The 18,503-nt window shown below is 39.8% G+C and overlaps 1 protein-coding gene across 8 annotated transcripts in view; it reads left to right on the forward strand.

Annotated features, from left to right (window-relative positions):
• The window catches only part of CADPS2 (calcium dependent secretion activator 2), a 651,719-nt gene that overhangs the window by 382,433 nt on the left and 250,783 nt on the right, over window positions 1-18,503 (forward strand). For 7 of the 8 annotated variants that reach the window (XM_088457657.1, XM_088457656.1, XM_088457658.1 and 4 more), the window contains exons 14-16: window positions 1,830-1,931; window positions 10,105-10,168; window positions 17,504-17,627. In XM_088457657.1, coding sequence (XP_088313783.1) covers window positions 1,830-1,931; window positions 10,105-10,168; window positions 17,504-17,627 — 290 coding nt within the window. The remainder of the gene's footprint in view (window positions 1-1,829; window positions 1,932-10,104; window positions 10,169-17,503; window positions 17,628-18,503) is intronic. The other variant, XM_088457653.1, reaches the window with a different exon arrangement.

Raw genomic sequence — 18,503 nt, forward strand, 5'->3', positions numbered from 1 at the left:
TCAGTGTGTTTTCATCTCCAATTTGATAGTACTAACTGCTTTGGGGCTCATTTACATTTGTATGTAAATCAATTTTATGACACGCCTCTCAGATGCAGCAGTACACGCCCACTTTAACGCGCCCTTATAGGTGTTGGTTTCAAAATTACCCCTTGAAATGCTTTTTCAAAAATTGGCAAGTATGCTCTTCGGGGCTAATTGGATAATCCCAGGGCTAACTGAATTCCCCCTGTAGATGCAGTGCAGCTATTCCTGAATTCACCTTCCCCAGAAGACATAAGCTAATTTGTATAAAAAGCAGAGATGTTTCCTAATGACACCTTCTGCTGCATTTGCATTTAAGATGGACGGAATTGCACAGTCACTTGTGTGGAGCTCTTCAATCCCAACCATCTCTGAATCAGGCCCTGAGCCCGGAATCGGTATGAATTACCGCTGGACCCCTGGCCAGTTGTTCAATTCCCGACAGCGCCTGGCCGACAGAGGAAGAAATCCTGATCGTCCCTAGGTAAGTATTCACTAACCTAATCTACACCCTAACCCTCCTTTAGGGTGCCTAACCCTAACCCCCCCGTGCCTAACCCTAATCCCCCCTCTAAGTACCTAATCCTAACCCCCCCCTTCCCCGCCGCCTAAACCTAAGTCCCCAGGGGGGTGCCTAACCCTACCTCCCCATAGCCTAACCCTAACCTCCCGGGGAGGTGCCTAAACCTAATTACCCCCCCGAGAGCCCTAAACCTAACCCTCCTAACCCCCCGCGCGGCTGGCCGCTGCGGCATCCGCTCGATCGGGATGCCGGGCGCTGGTCTCCCGACGTCGGACAAATGACAGGCGTCTAGATTTAGAAGCCTGTCATTCATCCCTAGTCGAGATAACAATGTCTGGAAGCCGGCGGTCGGCATTCCGTCCGCCGGCTTCCTGTACATATACCCTGAGCCCACAGCGTTTTGTCTGCAGTTAAAGGTCCAGTCTCGCTGGAATTGCTCTGACATGAATACATCATACGTCCTACATTGGTGGCTACGCCCCATATGTTTCATCACTGTAATTGGACGTCATCAAGGGGTATGGTACAGCGGAGCATTGGACCTGCAGTATATTTATACTAGCTCAAACTTATTTTGTATATCAATAAAATCAGATGCGTCTCCACAGACCTATACTTTCAGGGATACCACTTTTTGCATTTAAATGGCTAATAGAAGCAATTTACTGTACTGTAGATTAAAATATAGGCATCCTGCTGGTGTTGCCATAATTAGCACATATCTTTGCACCAGTTCAAATGGAGCAGCAAAATGTGTTCCTTCTGAGAAGAATATCTGGAGATGTGTCCAGTCTGCTACTCCAAATTCTGCATGCCCCGTTCTGTCTTGCCTGGTATAAGGAGCTGCAATGTTACAATAAGCTCAATTTTAGATATGGACATGGAAAAGATAAAGCTACACACTCCATTTTGTCAACGTTTGAGTAAGGATTTACTTTAGTCAGGGATACCTGTGACCCGTGATGAAGGTGCATGTTGGCACTGAAATAGCCGTCGGACTGTCTGCTGTACAATGTGATTGATTAATGATTGCTGTACACACTGAATTTGATGAGTATACAGCATTTTTGCATGTTTTATTGTGACTGATGCCATGATGTTATATTAATGCACTTTATTTTCATCTTTGCAAATATGGTGTTGCTGGTTTATTTCTAGACGTATATAATATACATAGACATATTTCAAGTGCCCTTCTTTGTTAATCTACTTTTACATTTTTTGCTGATTTATTTGTAGAATGTTTGCAGTCATATTTAACTTTTATAAAAAAAATTTCCAGGCCTGATGGAATTGGAACTGTTACAATGGACGAGAGGGATCGTTTTGAAGAGATTAAAGCACGATTGGCATTGCTTTTAGAGAATCAGATAAGTCACTTCAGGTATAATATGTTATCATTCTAACATTCTCCAAAAGAGGCTAGTTATTAATTATAAGATGCTATTTCAGTTTGTTTTGTCTTTTGACACTTAAGTTTTTTTTTCTATATTAAAATGTAAAGATACTTTATATTGTTTGAGTACATTTTCAATTTATTAATTTTGCTCATTATTTTAAAAAGTGATTTTTCTGTATTATTCAGTTTAAAGAGACATACAGTAATAATGAAATTTTATGATTGAAAAATGTTTTAAGACATTTTTACCAAATGTAATAATGCATTGTGAGTGAAAAATGCATTAAACTTTGTTCCATATGCTTTGTGATAAGGCATATGTCAAGAAGGTGTCTGTTTATCATATGTATCAAAATATTTACTCTGTTGGTGTACATTTAAGTTATGTAAAATTGTTTAAAAAATACATCTAATGTAGACTTTTGCTATTAAGCCCTTATATTTTGCTGTTACCAACTTAAGGTACAAACCTGCAGGTTTTACAAGTCTACACAGTTCTATCTTTATATATGCCCATGCATTTTCTACGGTATATGAATTTAGTGACTATTTGCAATGCCTTGTGTTTGTGTTCTAAATTTTTTAGAAGAAAAAAAAAAAAATCAAATTTTGCCCTGGAATACCATACTAGAGTATAGGAATTATTGCAATGTGCTCTTATAAGCACCTGGAATCTGCATCCAATCCTAAGCAAATCATATGTTTTATAAAATGGGTTAGAAACTATCAGTAGTCAAATAAGCTTAAATGTTATCTTTATAACATTAAAATGTAACACCTAGGGGTATATTTACTAAAGTGCAGGTTTTTGGAAGTGGAGTTGTTGCCCATAGCAACCTATGAGATTCTACTTATCAATTATCTAGGACCTAGAAAATAATAGCTAGAATCTGATTGCTATGAGCAACAACTCCACTTCTAAACACCCGCACTTTGGTAAGTATACCCATTAGTCTTTTTTAACTGTTCTGCTTTACAAGTTTCCAATTAGGTGCCAGTGTATGGTACTGCTACTTTGTGTAATCCTGAACCAGTCAACACAAAAAGTGCTACATTGTTTACATCTAATGTGATCCTAATAACACTTTAGAGCAAGCACAGCAGGATCTTTTTATGTTTGGTTTTATGGATAATCCTGGATCCATAACAATCATTTATAAATTGGATGGCTTGGTAGTTAAGGGATGTAAACAAAGGGTGAAGCGGTTGAAGGATTATGGTAATTCTTTGAAGAACAATTATATAGCTAGAAAATAATAGTGACACATGGGAGAAAAAATATTTCTAATTTATTTAAATATGGATTACACGTAAGGCTAATTCATCCAGCATTACTAATTACTGTAAGACTTGTATGACATTTATTAATGCTAATTAAGTTAAGCTTTTTATTAAGGGCATTGTGATTAAAGAAGGGTAACTTTTTCTTTGCAACTAATTCTGTACTGTAGAAAAACAGGCTGCACATGAGGTAGATGTCCATAAAGAAAAGTTGTCACATAACATGAAATATTTTCTCTCCATGTATAAAGCTGAGATGTAACATACATATTTCAGTGTTCAGGGTGTTAATCTTATTTAGTAATTAGTTTCAGGAGGTACTCCCTATCTGCCTGATTCAGAATTGCACCATATGCTGATATGAGCTCTGTTGGCTGATGTTCGATTTTTAGCGCACTGAGACGCAGAACAAATTAAGATGCAGAGAGTGTGGATTTTAATGGGCGTTCCTGGAAGGTAACGGGGCTGGTTAGGCAAACTCGGGTGTGACGCTGACAGCGGCTTAGCCTGATGACGCACACCCGCTCACACAGTATATCATACTCAGACAGGGAGACTGAACCATAGGGCTGGTGATGGTTTCTCTGGCACATCTGATGGTACACCGCACCGAGACTGATTTACAATGCTGCAAGTGGTCATCTTAGTTTTGCAGAAACTGGTCGTGGCATAATCATTAAGATGCAGACGTTGCTGTTGCAAAAGACGTCTCCGCGTCTGCATATGACTCAGAAACAGGCCCTATGTGTCTGTTATCAGAATTGTTAGGTGCAAATACATGCATCAAATCTGACACGCTTTATTGCATTACTTTACTTAATACATAAGCTATGTTCCAAATGTGATAGCCCATATTTTGAGGGTGCTTGCTCAATTCTAGCAAAATAGTCATTAGATTTAAAGTAGGGATTAGCATTTATATAAGCAGTGCTTTTTTTCTTTGAAAGACCTACTGGTGGTCCAAAAAAAGGTACTGTACCAGTACGCACCTAAAGTTTACAAGATTTATAGTAGCTTCTGGCGTTTACGTTATTAATTTCTGAAATAATTTCATTGATTGTTTCCAGAACTAGTTATAAGAATGAAAAATTATACGAAAAAATGCTGTCACTAGTACTGAGGGCCTGATTCAGAGCCGGACGCTCTTTCAGAGAGCTCGCTCTGAATCAGTGCCCTCCTTCTCTTTTTTAGAGCGGCCTCCTGGCTGCTCGCATAGCTGTCGGTGAGCACCCACAGCTATAGCGAGCGGCCAAAAAGATGGTTGCGATGGTCAAGACCATCATGACCATCGGGCTTGCGACGAGACCCTTGTGGTAGGGTCTCGTTGCCGCAAGCCCTGGAGTGCTTTCGGCTCTATCAGAGCCGAGAGCACTTTCACTGACATCACTTGTGATGTCAGTGGGGCCGGCCTCAGACGGTAGGCGTTCCCATGGGAACGCGTCCGTCTGGGCAGACACGCCCCCGGCACGCCCACCAAAGGGGGCGTGCTGTCACTCACCATCGACAGCACGCCCCCTTTGTAGCGAGACCCATAGCGACGGCTTGCCCGTCGCTATCCAGGTGTCGCGAATGCGCACTGGGCTAACATCGACCCGCTTGCGAGCAGGTCTGAATTAGTCCCTGAGTTCCATTAAGTACTATCAGAAAAAAGTACTCTAACAGCATGACCGCTAATTACTTTATCTTAAAAGTGGGTACACACCTAACAGACATATCTGCAGATCGAGTGATCTGCAGTGTTATTTATAGATGATGGCCGTTCATATACACTGAACGACCATCATCTTCCAGGCAGCCGCGGGTCCCGCTGGCTTTGGGGGCAGGTCTACCCCCCTCCACATGGCTGATCGTCCGTACACACTTGACGATGGACAGATATATCTGTTCATTGGCTGTGCAGCACAGCCGAAGCTATATGTCTGTGAACGACGTCGTTCACAAACATATCGCTGGTACATACTGGTCAACGGGCACCAGATATATTGGCCGATCAATTACCAATATACCTGTTGGTGTGTACCCAGCTTAAGGCTGCACACATTACATACAAGACAATTCCACCTAATGATTGTTATACTTCTTTCTGTTGCTGTGAGTCTCTAATCCATGAGCATCATGTATCTGTTTAATAGATATATTTGAGTGAATCATCAATGTAGGTTATCAGACTTTTTAGAGAACAGATGATTGATCATGAACACAACATGTATTTATTTTTGGTTCTTCTAAAACGCATGTGGCCATAGTGTGTTTGTTTATTATAGGAATGTATCTTTAGAATGTAAGCTCTCACAAGCAGGGCGTTCTTCCCTCATGTGCTTTTCCTTACTTATATTTTAATTTACTCCTTACTCCCCACAAGGACACCTAACACTTGATTGTTGACTCCCTGCTGCTTATTTTGAGTGTTATAATCGCTAATGCAGCAATGTGTCCTTATCCTGTATTGTATTGTATTGTACTGTAAGTCACTGGTTTCTTCACTTATTTGTTTATGTACTTTGTGAGGTGCTGCGGAACACTTGTGGCGCCTTATAATTAAAGGATAATAATAATAATAGGACCCATCATGTTAAGTTGACATGAAGTTTGTCTTGCCGCTCCACTAAATGGTAGTGGGATTCACCTGTGGTGTCAGCTTTCCTGTGTCCTGACTCTTCTATTTAGATCTGCAGCAGTTGATTGTCCCACATGTTCACCAGCTGCTTTGATGGTTTTGATGCCCCAAAGCAGAGGTTCTGGCCAGCTGTGGTGACAGGTTATTAGTTATGATTGCCCCATGTTATTGGCTGCAGCGGTATAGTCACTGTTCCCAGTAGTTGGCTAGTCCCTGGATAAGATGCTAATTTGGCTCATTTATCAAAGAATATTTGCAGAATTACCCAGGCACACTCAGTTTGCAAATGTGTGGTCAGCAGAAAGCACATGTGCAATAGCTCGGCTAGCCCCAAATTGAAAGTAAACTTTCTTTTACACATCACAGGGGCGGGCTGCTATTGGAGACTCTGTCCGTACATGTGTATCTTAATACATGCTGCCTGTGCGTAAATTCTTATTTGCGTAATAAGCAGTGGTAATTATGTTTATATGGGTCTAAAACCCAATTACTACGCAACAGTGAAAATGTTTCCGACATGAAAATAGTTACTTCTAATTGATTTCAGCATGCCAATAATGGATATGACATTTAAAGTTCGCAGTTGTCTCACGGTTCTGTGATATAGCCCATTTATGGTTATGTAGGGGTATTTTGACATTTAGAGAATATATATGTTAGAAAACCTGAATAAAGGAATGCTGAGTCATTGTAGGCGATGTTTTGTTTGTCTGTGTATTGTTTGCATCAAGTGAAGGTTATGAGTAGTGATCCTTTCATTTGTTTGAGTTTTGTGATTGTAATATACGTTAAAAGCCGGTATGCCACATAAATGTGCTAATATTGCTAACATTTTTTGTTAAATGTGTGATGATGTGAGGAAAATTTTCACTTCCGAGTGATGCTAAAGTTAAGGAAGGAATCTTTGTTGGTCTGCAAATTTGTCCGAGTCCTCCAGGTTAATGAGAGAGCGGCTTGGGAAACCTTTATAGGTGTTGTGCATGGTTCTTTGCAGAAGAGCTAGAAACTATGTTAAGATTGTGAACAACCTTCTAGAAAAGTATCATCAATTAGGCTGCAACATGTCACTCAAAAATCCACTTTCTCGGCTCTCATCTGGACTTCTTCCCTGACAACTGCGGTCCAGTGAGTGACAAGCACAGTGAGTGATTCCACCAAGACATTTCAGCAAAGGAACATAGATATCAGGGTAGGTGGAACGCTTCTATACTTGCTGACTACTGTTAGACAGTGACAAGAGATGCCCCGGTACACGCATACAAGCAAAGAGAAACCTTTTGGTTGCTGTGTTTTGTGTTGTGTTCTTATTTGTGATTGATTGCATTGAAACAACTATTATTTATGTTGTATCAAGAAAATATCAGTGAATTCTAAAACTGCTTTTCACTATGACTATATAACAAATAGTGTAATGAAGTACATACCTTATAGTGCAAGTAATGTAGCACAAAAGCTAGAGCTAAAACATTATGAAGTCATTCATGTGTGACTATTTTTAGAAAGGAAACAAATTAAAAGTATTTGTAAATGTTAATAAATGAGACCTTCTGTCCACATATCTCATTTCATTCCTTGACGGGTACAATGCTGATGCTTGATGGTTTTAGATCGCTCCCTGGCAGTAGATGCCAATTTGTATCCATTCAATAGGTGTCTGGATAATAAAAAGTATTTGGAATGGTTTCCAATGCATTTTCGCTAGCTTGCTTGTCTTCAGGAAATGTCTAGGGAATTATTCATTCATTGTATTTATTTAACTTGATACTTCCATATTCCAGTCTTTGAATTACTTCAGAACTGTTAGTGTGGTGCTACAATGTATAGGCGTTGCAGTTGTTTCAAAAGGCAGGTCGCATGATACGTAGAAATAAAACAAATTAGTGCAAGAAACGATGATATTTTCATTTTATAGTTTTGAAGACTTGCTTGTTACAATTCCTCTTATTTTGTGTCTTTAATGCAACTTTCGTTATTTTTATCTAGTCTTTATAAACGAGTATTAATAAAGATAAATAATTAAGCTCAAATAATGAAATAGAATTCCGGAAAATCGGCACTTCTGGAGTTTTCCACGCTAAGTGGATTCTATGCTAGGTGGAGGAATGAAGATGCTTTAAGGTACACCATTTCCTGAGCACAAAGTGTGCGCTTGGTGATCTTTGCAGTGATTTTATTAATATTGTGTTCTAGCCCTCACACCCCAACACATTTGATATCTCCGCTATATAAATATTTTCTTGGAGAGATAGCATTCTATCGATAGACACCAAAACTTTTGAGTGAGATTTTGGACAAGAATTAGGGGGAGGGTAAGTGGGGAAAATCTCCCAGTTGCCCCACGCCACCTCACCAAGCACTTGTGTAGTGAAGACTCAAATGAAGCAGATCTCATACCCAGATAACGTGCAAGATGCAGGTTAATGTACCCAATAGTTATGCAGATGCTCCATAGGTCCGTGTTCACCACTACACATTTGGTGGGAGTGCTCAAAAATAAGACTCTTCTAGGATGCTGTAATTCACTTCTCTCCTCAAGTATTGTTCTGGATTTATCCATTTCCACTTTACTCATTTGGTTTTTGTTGTAGGTCCCCCTTCTTTCCAGTTCTCCCTTGTTCTTTCCCTTTTCTCCCCTAGTTCATGTTTGTTTACCTTCATGGCCAGTTTTATAATAATCTGAGTTTTTGATTATCACATGACTGTTCTGAATCTCACCCTCACTCTGCTTTAGCCTCTTGTTTATTGTTTATCTGATATATACACACCTTTATAATGTTTGCCACACATATTCTATCCTGTCCCATATGGGACTTTTCAGTGTGATTGGTTTACTTCTATTTTGAAACAAAGTAAATTTAAACTAAATAAATTTCTAAATTCAGTATTTGTCATGATCAGGATTGTAGTATGCCAATGTGCGTCAGGACCGCTCGCAGATCATCATCTTAGATACACTTGCTCAGCAGGAAATTTTCCAGTCTTTTTTTTTTTTTTTTTTAAATGTTGCCAACTTTTGGGGAAACTATATTTATTTTAACCTATTCTTCTACTAAGAAATAAAATATATACTTAACACTTACATAACATATGTAAGTAACATAAATCATGAGTTTACATTTCTGACAGTGATTTGCATTGCATTTGAATAATTCATGTTTATTGAATAATAAAGTTATCTAGGTTAATAAGAGGGTTCTGAACATAATTGTTGGTCTTAAACAAACCGTAACCTCCGATTGCTGTGATTATAACATTGATTGATTTTCATTTTATTTTCAGGTGTTTGTTGACCTGTGTTCAGGAAGTTTGTTGGTATACTCTAGGGCAGATGTTCCCAAACACTGCCCTCAAGGCTCCCCAACAGTTCAGGTTTTAGAGATATCCATGGTTGAACACAGTTGGCTTAATTAGTACCTCAGTCAATTTGAGTTAACCACCTGTGCTATACCATGGATATCTCTAAAGGTGCATACACACACAACGATTTTTTGAACGATTATCGCTAACTATATTGTTTATCATTCAATCGTTGTAAAGATTGTTCACTTTCTGAGTTAAAACGATGAACGATTATCGTTCATGCGCGTTCACATTTGTAGTTCAGTCAGACTGACCAACTGAACGATTTTCATTAAGGGAATATGCAAAAATCGTTTGTGGTTCAAAAAAATCGTTCATTACACTTTAAAAAAAATCTGACAGATAATCTGACAGAAAATCGTTCATAAAATCATTGGTAACAAAATCGTTGTGTGTGTGTATACAGCTTAAAACCTAAACTGTTGGGGAGCGTTGAGGACCGCGTTTGGGAACCTCAGGTCTAGGGGATGATTCTAACTTTGGAGCAAAGCAAAAAACAAGTAAATTTACACCTGGAATGAAACCATGTTGCAATGCAAGGAGTGGAAATACACTTATTTGTATTTTTATTTATTTGCATGTGGGGAAAATACTGACTGCTTTTACATGTAAACCTCATATGCTGGACAGGTTTATTTGTACATTGCAATTTAAATTTTAGTTTGGGCACACCCTTGTCAAATATAAGTCTCTTTGCACATTTTACATCTGCGCCACCTGCAGAGAAACCTGCTTTTACCAAGGTGCAAAGTTACTTTTTGTTTCTGCTTTCCTCTCAGCATTATCGTTGCTTAAAGTCCCTAAAATGTGAAAGCCCTTAAAATGATAAAGCCTTTTTGTTTATATTTGACTAAATTATTTGGAAATCCTCACAAATGATGTATTCTTCTTGTACAACAGATACTGTTTTCCATTTGGAAGACCAGAAGGAGCATTAAAAGCAACACTATCTTTGTTGGAACGGGTATGTCTTAATTTGCTGACATTCATTTATAAAAGTAAATGCTTTGCATGTGTTTTATAAGAGAAAGGCCTGTGTATTCATGCTGCATATGTCTAGTTCACCAATTCTGGATTGTGATGTAAGGAGAAATGTACAAATGCTAAATAAATAAAAACATGCCCTTCCTTAACCTGGCCTAGTGAACACACAATATCAATATAAGTAATAGCACAGTGTTCTAACTCAGAACTCTCGACAAGTGATTCAGCAACAAAAATCCTCCCCGGGATCAGAAATCTTGGAGCCCAGGAATACTCATGTTTTTGGGCCTCCCCATACCTCCCCCTGTAGGTACAGGCCAGTTGGCCACTAGCTTACCCCTTGTGTCTCTCCAGCCTTAACCCTAGTCTCTCCAGCTCTATCCCCATCCATGTGTCCTCTAATACCTGACAAGACAACGGAAACATCTGTAACATTGAGAACCATCGAACACATTAGCATAATAGTGGTTAACCTGACCTCACTCAGGATTTGTGCCGCTTCCTGTGTGCAACTAGACCTCAGTCTACGTCCGTCGCCGCAAGGGCTTAATTATGCACGCCCCTGAAATGCCCGTCCAAACGCATAGGCACGCCTGTGTTTGTCCAACCACTCCCCCATCATTATTATTATTATTATCGTTTCTTTATATGGAGCCACAAGTGTTCCGCAGCGCCTTACAAGGTACATATCCAAAAAGTGACTTACAGTAAAATACAATACAATGAAGGACAAGGACATGGATAATATACATTGATACATAGGTGGCCATAACACCCACATAAGCAGCAAAGCATAGGCACCAAGTGTTAGGTGTCCTAGTGGTGAGTAAGAGGTAGATGAACATATAGTAAGGAGAAGCACAAGAGGGTAGAGGGCCCTGCTCGCAAGAGCTTACATTCTCAAGGGGAGGGGCAGACAGATGGGTGTGATACAGATGGGGAAGACAGGGAGGAGGGAGCATGTAGTAGCAAGTTAGGATGAGAGCTGGAAAGCGTTGATGAAGTAGTGGGTCATCACCCACAAACAGCACTTCCTGTCTATCACTTGTCCCTGGGGCTGCGGACTCCCTGCGTACGCATACTCCATCGCACTGGCCGGTTCGTGCACGCACACTGCAATGCATGCGCAAGCAAAAACATCGGCCAAGTGCGTGCTTTCCTTGCTGAATCAGGCCCATAGTCCAACTGACTATAAGATCAGCCAGCTGGACCAGTTTTGGTCACCCCACCCACAGGAAACACAAACATTTTAACCTATGCGTACCCGCTTCATCCCCGTATTTAATTAGAAATGAACGAAAACGGGAGCCAGCGGAAAGGTAAATATTGCCAAAAGATGCCAATTTTCGGGAAATATTCCAGGGACCTCTCTAAAGATGTTTAGACATGGGGATCACTATGGGTACCCCCAATTTTACCTGCTGAAGGAAGTCGGGGTTTCTAATTGCCACGGCAGGTGCATATTTGCGGCTATGAAGAAGGGGTGAAGAATAGCACTTAGGAATAGTTATTTTTACCCTAAAAAAAATTATCAAATTTGGGGTACATTAAAAAATTATTTAAAAAAATTCTGGAAAAATGCACCTGTCGCTACTCCCGCATTGAAGAAAACACCTGCCGCATACTTGGGAACCCCTCTGAATTTAATTTGGCTATTTTAGAAGTGTGTTCCCTATTTTTTTTTTTTACCCCCAAAATGAAAATGCATATTTAGGGGTGTCACGATTTTTATTTTTATTTTAACTTTTTTTGACACAGTTTATTTTTAAATGACATTCCCAGGGGTGCAGGCTATTTTTTTTAAGCCTGCACCCCTAAACCCCAATTCTCCACTTTTTTTTCGCCATGTAAAACACGGTGAAAAGTTATTCCCGTTATTTTACAAAGACTTTTCGCACTTGTGAAAAGTCTTTGAAATTAAATTTGGGGATAATTAAAACAGGCGAAAATGACGTAATCTGCGATAATTAATCGCCGATTCCGAGTTTTCACAGGCAAATTGAATATGGCCCTATATCTGTATGTGAAATGCTACATTGCAGGGTCAGCGGCTGTGACACACTAATGTAGCATTTTACATGCAGATACAGCTGCAGTTGCACACAGAATATAGACATGCCACATATCATTTGAATTAGCATAATCTGCTTGTGTTTCCTATTTGTATCGAGTTGCGAGTAAGATGCATTTTAAGAGAAAAAAGTTGCATGCAAAGATGCTAGGCACTACCGAGTCATGCCACGGCAGGCACGACTAGAAGGGCTGTTTAACACGCAATGAGGCTAGATGTATGTGGGCACATCTGTATGCACTCTGCAGATGATGACTGTAAATGTTACTGATAGCATGCTATTTGTGATATCCAATTGGGATATGGGTTTGGCTGCGCCCAATGAGCAGGTCGCAGCACCCTGATCAGGGACCCAGGAATTGGCAACTGACAGGAAGATAAGAAAGACAACTGAATGGCTGGAGATTATCAATGGTGAATATCGGTAATCACCGATGTAGAACAATACTGAAGAATGTCGGTAGTGACCGATGTAGATTATCACTGGAGAGTCTCAGTAGTGACCAAGGTGAATATCCCTGAAGATTATTGGTAGTTACCGATGTTTAATATTCCTGAAGAATATTGGTAGGGACTGATGTTAAATATCACAGGAGAGTATTGGTAGTGACTGATGTTGAATATCACTGAAGAATATCGATAGTGACCGATGCTGAATATCGGTAGTGACTGAGGTTGCAAATTACAGGAGACTACTGGTAGTGACTGATGGTGAATGTCACTGAAGAGTATCGGTAGTGACTGATGCTAAATATCACAGACTGCTGAAGCGCACTGAGGATACAATAGCGTGGAGTCTAGAATAGCAATCTGAAGCTAGCAGCTACTGGAGATGAGACGTTGTTCAGACGACTTCCTGTTTCCTGGAGTCCTGCTTTCTGCCCTTAGGTAGCTCAGCTGTCCATTAGAGGAGAGTGTCAGCTGAGAGCTGGCAAGGCTACCATTGATGGAGAGTCCAGGTCAGGTGAGAAAGACAACATGGTTGCGCTCATGACTGCCGCCGCGGGAACTCTGATATGGAGGATTACATGGAAGTCAGCGGGTGACATGCTGAGTATTACCCCAGGGGTAATACTCAGCATGTCACCCGCTGCCGCACCTGGCGTCTGACCACGCGGCTAGTCAGGGGTAGCCGGCGCCACGGTGAGTAACAGCTGATCCCAGGCTGAATCCTGACATCTGGTATGTGCAAGTGACTGCACACTGGGATATGCAGATGTAGGCAGACTCATGTTTGATTAGGGCTGAGCACTGAACAGAAGCAGGAATAAACAGGAGACAGGTACTTGGCTGGGAGATGAAGAGCGCAGGAGCACTTGCAGTAGAAGCAAGAGTCAGAAAGCAGGGCTTCTGATGCTGGAACCAAGAACAAGTTAGGATACTAGTTGTACTGACAGTGAGCAAGTGCAAGTGAGAGGTTTAAATAGGGAGCTTTGGGCAGTCATTGGTTGTACAGGTCATGTGGAAACTAATCCCTTAGGGATTGGGCAAATCCTTAGTCAGCTCACCAAACAAACTGGTGGAGCTCATGACGCACTGGCCTCAGGAGAAATGGCAACACATGGAACATGCCAGACAATGAATTTGGTAGTTACAGGTGCTGAAAGATGGTCTGAGAGCCAGCTGTGTGACAGTGACTTGTGTCAGATATCTTGACCATAGATGAGAGCAAAAAGAATTGTTAGAGAAAATGTGGTTCTAATTACCTAAGTGTATCTCGACAATCACCACTGTTTGGAAGATACTAGTTAAATTACAAATTAATTATAGCTGATGATTGATCTCAGCAAACTTTATAATCCGTGTGTGATAGGACATAAACCACACATGTAAATAATCAGCACTATCTAACAGAGAATACTTGTTAAATAGTGAATTTACCAAGGAAATAGTTCTCAAAGTGATCACATCATTCTAATAACCTAAAATAGTAGATTAGGCTGTCTGCTTAATTGCATAAATATAAGATTGGAAATAATTTATATGATCTTTGAATTTTTGCTTCTGGGCACAACAGTACAGCCAGGGACATACTGGGCTGTAGAAAAGCCCCGGCATCTCTCATGAGGGCATGGCCAAAGCACATGGAGGCTTGGTCACACAGCATGCCTGCATCTCTTTCTATGCCATTAGAGCAGAATGCAGGGAGGCAGAGCTGCTCAGTTAGGCTTTTGGATCGGACTGGCCCATTAGGCCATTGGCCCTCCTGGCATTTGTCACAAGTGCCAGATGGCCAGTCCAGTCCTTCTGGCATTTGCCAGAAGTACCAGATGGCCCGTTCGGTCTTGGATACACTGTGTACATTATATCAGAATCGAATATGAGACAATACTGTTATTAGAGATATTGTTATAAAATCATACTACATACTATATATCAGTGGTGGCCAACCCGGCCCTTAAGAGTTCACATTTTTCAGACCACCTAGCTGCTGCACAGATGTAATCATTACAAACTCTAACTTTTTAAAAGATGCAGTGTATTCACTCCTAATGCTGGACACTATGTAACTGGCTGATCAACCAGATAATTGTTTAGTTTACTGCAGCTACCGACTGCTATCAGTTTGTCGTACATGCTGAAATGGTCTAGCACAGTGGTTCTCAAACTTGATCCTCAGGACCCCACACAGGTCACATTTTGCAGTTCACCCAGCAGGTGTACAGGTGTAGTCATTACTCACTGACACAGTTTAAAAGATCCACAGGTGGAGCTAATTATTTCACTTGTGATTCTGTGAGGAGACCTGGAAAACATGCACCGTTTGGGGTCCTGAGGACCGAGTTTGAGAACCTGTGGTCTAGCAAGTCCAAAAGATTTGATAATTGGCCAGCCGCATCAGGCAGTGTATGCGCTGTTGACCACCTGACATTTCCCTTGTTGCTTCACAGGGGTGGAACGGGGGAAATATTTCCTTCCCGGTGAAGGAATACAGATATCGTTGCAATATATACTGTGAAATATCTCACATTGTATGGCCACAATATCTCCTGGTTTCAGCTTGTCAGATAAAATATCTGTCGGTCTGACAGACATTTGATCTCACACTGTATGCCCTGTATATGCACTGTATGTATAACTGACACATGCTACAGATCCATAGATGGTCTGGAAAACATTAACTGTTAGAGGTCCATGAGGACCAGTTTGGCCTCTCCTGCTATATACAGCATGAGCATGAATGACTCTAGTTGCAGATATGTGGCACACTTATTAGCAGTGCTTCCTCACAGCGCTGAGATCATGAGTTTGATTCCTGATCAGGACCCTATCTTTCTGGAGTTTGTATGTTGGCCCTCTGTTTGCGTGGGTTTCCCCTGGGCACACATGTTTTCTCCCACACTCCAAAAACATACTGGTAGGTTAATTGATTGCTAACTAATAATGCACCATATAAATGTATGTGCTTGTGTGTTATGGAATTTCAAGTGTCAAGCTCAGGTGGGACTGATATGATTGTTAGCACTATTTAAATAATATATATAAAAAAAATCTCATTTTGCCCTCTCCCTGGATTGTATAATATTTGCTGTAATTAATCTAATTTGAAAAAGTGAAATTATTACAGCTAATTAATTGATCAATCAGTGTTTTTATTTTAATCACACATCAATTATTTTCACATCTACTGATTTTTATGGATTTAATTATGAGTGCTTCCATTTGGAATACAGTCATCTCTGAGTTTTCCTGTACTTTATAGGACTACACATACAGTATCCAATCTGTGCTGTTTCTCAGTTACAGTATGATCTGGCCCTGCGTGTCTAGCTTGATGCTCACTTCTACTTGTTGCTGCTCTGATTGGCCTAATATGTCTAGGGCTGGTTAAGCATTTTAGAGGTACCATGCTGACTGTCTTTATTCACTATGGATCTGGTTACATTAGATTTTATCCAAATAGCAAGGAACTAAATGTTCTGAATGATTAAATATTGCAATGTGCAGTAGGAGTCCACCAAGCACTTTGGTGCTTACAACCAAAAGAATTTAATTCATTCTTGCGCTAACAGGGAGGTGAAATCATGACATGCTAGGTGTCCCTTTAACACAGGAGCAGGGAACCTTTTTTCTGCCGAGGGTCATTTTGATAAATATAACATTATTCGCAGGCCCAGTGCAGGTCATGCCGGTGATCACAAAAATGCCCAGAGCATCCTGAGGATGCTCCTGAGAGCTGTAAGGGCAGCGGTGTATTCATCTGAAGAGTCCTAAGGACACTCCAGGTGGCACTGCTGCATAGATTCTGGTTGCAGAATAAAGCTCAGAGGGCCAGACCAAATGATTCTGAGGGCCTTATACGGCCCCCGGGCTGGAGGTTTCCCATCCCTGCTTTAACGCCTTCCATATTTGTATTTTTGATGTATAACGTGACCTTGAAAATTTAAATGTGATAAATTATGTTGTTTTTTCCATTAATTTCACTTAAGTTTTAGACCACACATAGGTTGTTTGCTTCAATGATATCTTATGGCAGAATATGGTTTCTACAGTACATGTAGGATGTTGGCGATGTGTTAAACCACCACAATATGTTACATGAATGGTATTATGATGATGCACTTGGTGTCCTTTTTGGCTATGCTATACTTATATTTCAGGGAAATTCACTGTACTCCATCACACAAATATATTACAAATTATTATATATTATTAGTCCTACCTTTATTATTTTCCAAAAAATAGCTAGCTTAAGCTTTATATCTTATACACACACAACTGTTATTTAAAAATAATTTTAAGAGCTTGCACTATTTGCAGTTATTGATTTTATTAGTGCTGTAAACAATGTAGTATACTTTTAAAATAATAAACTTTATTATAAAATGCTGGTCCTTATAGTGTTTATAAATTTTAAATCTTCACCATAATCATAAAGAATAACCATATTTTAAAACAGGATATCTAATATTTATTTGTTCACATTAGAGTAGCTCTTGAAATAAGGGTTTTTTTTTTGTGTGTAAAAGGCAATAATGACAGGTTTCTGACCACTTCAACACTGAAGAGAAAAATATATATAATAGATAAGCATACGTTTACTCAAGAAAAGAAACTAGTTGAGTGATCTAATAACTCAATCACAATGTTTAAGCAGCATGCAGAATATGTTTTACATTACAATGGGTTTCATCTCTATTCAGAAATGGTTCATAATTAAATTGCACTAATAAACCTCTTATCTCTGACATTGAGAATTACTGTGTGATGCATACTGAAGAATACATATATTTTATAATTCAGGTGTTGATGAAAGATATTGTGACTCCTATACCTGCTGAAGATGTGAAGAAAGTTATAAGAAGGTGCCTTGAGAAAGCTGCTTTGATCAATTATACCAGACTTACAGAATATGCCAAAATTGAAGGTTGGTAAATATAATTACAGACCCTTCCTAATAGAATATTTTAGTTAAGTTTGTATGTGTATGTATCTATAAGTTTAGGTTCAGGAACTGTGGGTGGAGCAATAGAAACACACACACACACACATGAAGAAGTCCATGCTGGACGAAACGCGTTGAGGCACCCTGACCCAGACTCTCTAGATAGTGGACACTCATATCCATGAGGACTGGGTACCATTTTGAAAGATAAGCATTTATTTATTTACTTTTTTCCCCATTTGCTGTATCCCCTTTTAAACTGTTTCCTGATGTTAAATAAATCTTTTGATAAACCGCACTGACGGGGACCTATTATATGTCTATCCCAAAGCCTGTGCACAGTTTCTACTCCTCCAAGGAATATTGATGAGGAAAAAGAATATTGGGAGATACTTTGGTGACATTCACTACATGCTTGTTTTACTGCAAAATATGGTACGCAGCTATTTGTAGTCCTGTCTCACTACTTATATATAAAAACATACTACGCTATATTACTTTCTCTTTTTCCCGGCTTGAATGAGCCTCCCTCAAAGGTGTTCCAGTAGATGACATCCCATTTACCCACCAATATTTGAAATATACCATCGGAAACCCAGATAAGCTTCAAAGTTCTTTGCTTTGGTACGCATATTCATTTTTTAGCAACAATTATCACTTTATCAAATATACTACACTATTAGGCGCATGTCTTTTTAATCCCCCTTTTCATATATATATATATATATATATACACACACACACACACACACACACACACACACACACACACACACACACACAGAGTATATAGTATTTAGAAAAGAAGCCACTGAAATGGGCCTTTAAGATAAAACTTATGAAAAACACATTTCTCCC

The sequence above is a fragment of the Taudactylus pleione genome, unplaced genomic scaffold, assembly GCF_031769625.1.
Source record: "Taudactylus pleione unplaced genomic scaffold, aTauple2 ptg000041l, whole genome shotgun sequence".
NCBI lineage: Eukaryota > Metazoa > Chordata > Amphibia > Anura > Myobatrachidae > Taudactylus > Taudactylus pleione.